We start from the raw sequence: 3781 nt of genomic DNA on the forward strand, positions 1-3781 counted from the left end.
GATAATCGGATGCATTGGTTCTGCTGGCTGGTGGATTGCTGGAGCCGCCTTTTGACATGACTCACAGCGTTTGGCATGATTTACGACATTTGCGCGCATGGTGGGCCAGAAATATCCCTGTCTCAAGATTTTGTTTGACAGACTTCGTCCTCCAGCATGGTTCCCGCATTCTCCGTCGTGTACATCCTGCAGAACTGTTTCTGCTTCCTCTTTGCTCAAGCACCTGAGGTATGGTCCTGCCAATGACTTTATGAAGAGAATGTTATCAATCATGATATACCTGGAAGCTTTTATCCTGAAACTTTGTGCTTCCTTTCTGTCTTTAGGGAGTGTCCCATCCCTTAGCCAATTTAGGTATGGAACCCTCCAATCTGCATCCGGATGTCCTACTGTGGAAACCAGCGTCCTGGCTCCCTGTGTACATTGCATGCGTACATCCTCTTTCACCGGATTCTGATCTGGCTCCTTCTAGATGGCTGGGGTCAACACATGGGTGATAGGTATGTTTGATAGTTCTGTGGGCTGGAAGGTGGCCCCCAACGTTGCCAAGGCGTCTACCTCCACGTTCTGATCTCGCGGCACCTGAGTTATCTTGAATGTTCTAAACTTTGACTTTTGCTCCGTAGCTACCTTCAAGTAGGCTATCATATTTGAATCTCGTGCCACATATTTGTTGTTTACATGATTTACCACAAGTAAGGAGTCACTATACACCCTCAGGTTCCTCACCTTAAGCCCCGACGCCATCTGCATCCCGAGTATAAAGGCTTCATACTCGGCTTCGTTGTTAGTTGCTTTGAATTCACACCTAACAGCTTGTACTATCATATCACCTTTAGGTGATCGAAGGACCAAACCTACACCAGCTCCCCTTGCATTTGAGGCTCCGTCAATGTATAGGGTCCATATCTCACTATCCTGACTCCCTGTTATCGTCAGCATTCCTTCTTCTGCCTCCCCACGGGTAGCAGGGCAGATGTCAGAGACGAAATCTGCTAGGGCTTGGGATTTTATCGTTGTTCTGGGTTCGAATTGCAAGTCATAGCCACTAAGATGCACTGACCATTTAGTCATTCTGCCCAAAAGTTCAGGCTTCCTCATAATAGTCTTTAGCGGGTAGTTGGTTATTACATGGATGGTGTGAGATTCAAAGTACGGCCGCAATTTATAGGAAGCGGTAACCAAAGCCAATGCTAGTTTCTCGAAGGAAGTGTACCTGGTCTCTGCAAGAAGCAGAGACTTGCTAATGTAATACACGGGATGCTGCACTCCTTCTTGTTCTTTGACCAAGACCGCACTTACAGCTGCTTCCATGACTGACAGGTACAGGAATAGTGGCTCCCCTTGCTCCGGTTTTGCGAGTAACGGTGGCGTGCTTAGATAGCTTTTGAGTTCTGCGAATGCTTTTTCATGTTTCTCGGTCCATTCGAATTTCTGACTTTTCCTCAATATATCATAGAACAGCTTCCACCTATCTGAAGCCCTTGATATGAACCTGTTTAGTGCCGCCACCTTCCCTGCCAGCCTTTGCACATCTTTTGGTTTCTGCGGTGATTCCAGCTGGAGTATTGCTTTTATCTGTTCCTTGCTTGCTTCAATTCCTCTCTAGGTCACCATATACCCTAAGAACTTTTCCGAGGATACTCCAAACGAACACTTGGACGGATTGAGTTTCATTTTAAACTCCCTTAATGTCTGGAAGGTGTCTGCCAAGTGCTCCATGTGCATTTCTGCTTTTTTGGACTTCACCACCATGTCGTCTATGTATACTTCTATGGTCTTTCCTATTTGATGCTTGAACATCTTATTTACCAACCGTTGGTAAGTGGATCCAGCGTTCTTCAGGCCAAAGGGCATGACCTTGTAACAATATATGCCTCTTTCTGACATAAATGCCGTTTTCTCTTGATCTTGTGGATGCATCTTGATCTGATTGTAACCGCTCAAGGCGTCAAAGAAGGTGAGTACCTCGTGTCCCGCAGTAGCGTCCACTATTGCATCGATATGTGGCAATGGAAAGGGGTCCTTGGGACAAGCTTTGTTTAAATATGTGAAGTCTACACATACCCTCCATTTGCCGTTCTTCTTGGGCACAACTACCACATTAGAAAGCCATTCAGGGTAGCTGACTTCTCTAATTTTACCCGCTGCCAAGAGACTGTCTACTTCTTTGTTAATGACTTCGTTTCATTCTGCCGCGAATTTTCTTCTCTTCTGCTGTACTGGGGTGCAGCCTGGGTTCACACTTAGCTTATGCGAAATAACGGATGGGTCTATACCTACCATATCGTTGTGGGACCAAGCGAAGCAGTCCATGTTGGTTTTCAGAAATTGAGTCAGTTGGCTGCGCAGCTCTTCACTGCAAGTTGCCCCAATCAATATTGTCCTATCCGGGTGCTCCTCGTCCAGGTGTACCTGATCCAGTTCCTCTGAGGGAGGCTCCTTATATTCTTTCGAGGTGTCCCGGTCGTGTAATTGCTATGAGGGGAGCTTAGTCGTAGCTTTGTGGGCTTGAGCGTAGCATTTTCTGGATTCCTCTCGATCCCCTTTTACTGTGACCGTACCCCATGGTGTTGGGAACTTGAGACACTGATGATATGTTGAGGGCACCGTCTTCATCTAATGTAGCCATGGTCTTCCTAGTATCACGTTGTAGGTGGTTGGACCCTCAATGACTAGGTATCTCACTAGTTTATTAACTCCTTCAATATATGTTGGGATGGTTATCTCACCTACCAAATGCGCAGTCTCACCGCTGAATCCCACCAGGGGCACAGATTTCTTTATCAGGTTCTCTTTGTCAAAACCCAAGGTTTTGAGGGTTTCAAGCATGACGAGGTTCACAGAACTCCCTGTATCCACCAATGCTTCGTCGAAGGTTACTGGGGGTTTCGTACGGTGCAATTGCCAATGGACAACGTTATAGTTAGGGCATCGTCGTGTTGCTCTGCGACGCTTTTTACGTCAGTTTCGTCGAAGGTTACTGGGGGTAAATTGCTCTGGCTTACTCTGTATGAAGTTTGTGGATGATCCCCTTTACTTCCGGTGGCTTTCCTCTTAGCGGCGGAGTATGTTAAACCTGACAGCTCGGATCCGCCTGTTATCACATTAATAATCTTTGTGCATACGGGTGGAGCAGAAGGAAGCACCTGATTTGCTGCTTCTCTCCTATCCTGCTTCTCTCCTATCCTGCTTGCCCCCACGTGATAACAGCTGGTCCAAGTTTCCCTTGCGTACCTGGAACTTTACCTCCTTTCGCAACCTGTAGCAATCATCCGTCCTGTGACCTATGTCCTGATGCTATTCGCACCTCTTGCTGTTGTCTCTGTCATCGTTGGGTCGATCCTGAGCAGAAGGTTTTGGCTACCTCACCTGATCACCTAGGCTTCTAAGTGCTTTCAGCAACCCCTCCATTCCCGTGTTGAATCCGTATTCAGATAGCTTAGGAGGATGCTGAGAGTTGTCGATTTGCTGGGTTTTTTCTGCTATTCTGCTGATATTGGGTCTGCCTGTATGGCTTAGCTCGTTCGTCTTTCTTTTCTGTTGTGAATTTCCTGCTCGGTTTGTCGAAGTTTGCTACTCCCTTTCTAGCCTGTATGTCTTCTTCCAACCTTAATGCCGCTGTAGCTCTCTGCTGGACTTCTTCGAATCTCTCACAAGGGTACATCGTTAATTCTTTGTAGAGGTTTGATTCCTTGTCCAAGCCCTGCCTGAAGGCGTTGATGGCAGTGGACATATCGCAGCCTCGTATTGAGACTTTCTCTGCATTGAACCTGGTGAC

The 3781-nt window shown here is 46.9% G+C and overlaps 1 protein-coding gene across 1 annotated transcript; it reads right to left on the bottom strand.

The window, feature by feature from the left end:
• Positions 1 to 468: 468 nt before the first annotated feature.
• Positions 469 to 3414, bottom strand: LOC141649580 (uncharacterized). The gene is made up of 3 exons (XM_074458266.1): positions 3368 to 3414; positions 2898 to 3189; positions 469 to 1605 (listed from the first exon to the last, which is right to left on the bottom strand). The coding sequence occupies exons 1-3, from the start codon at positions 3412 to 3414 to the stop codon at positions 469 to 471; spliced, it is 1476 nt and encodes a 491-aa protein (XP_074314367.1).
• Positions 3415 to 3781: the final 367 nt, after the last annotated feature.

The sequence above is a fragment of the Silene latifolia genome, chromosome 3 (assembly GCF_048544455.1).
Source record: "Silene latifolia isolate original U9 population chromosome 3, ASM4854445v1, whole genome shotgun sequence".
Taxonomy (NCBI): Eukaryota; Viridiplantae; Streptophyta; class Magnoliopsida; order Caryophyllales; family Caryophyllaceae; genus Silene; species Silene latifolia.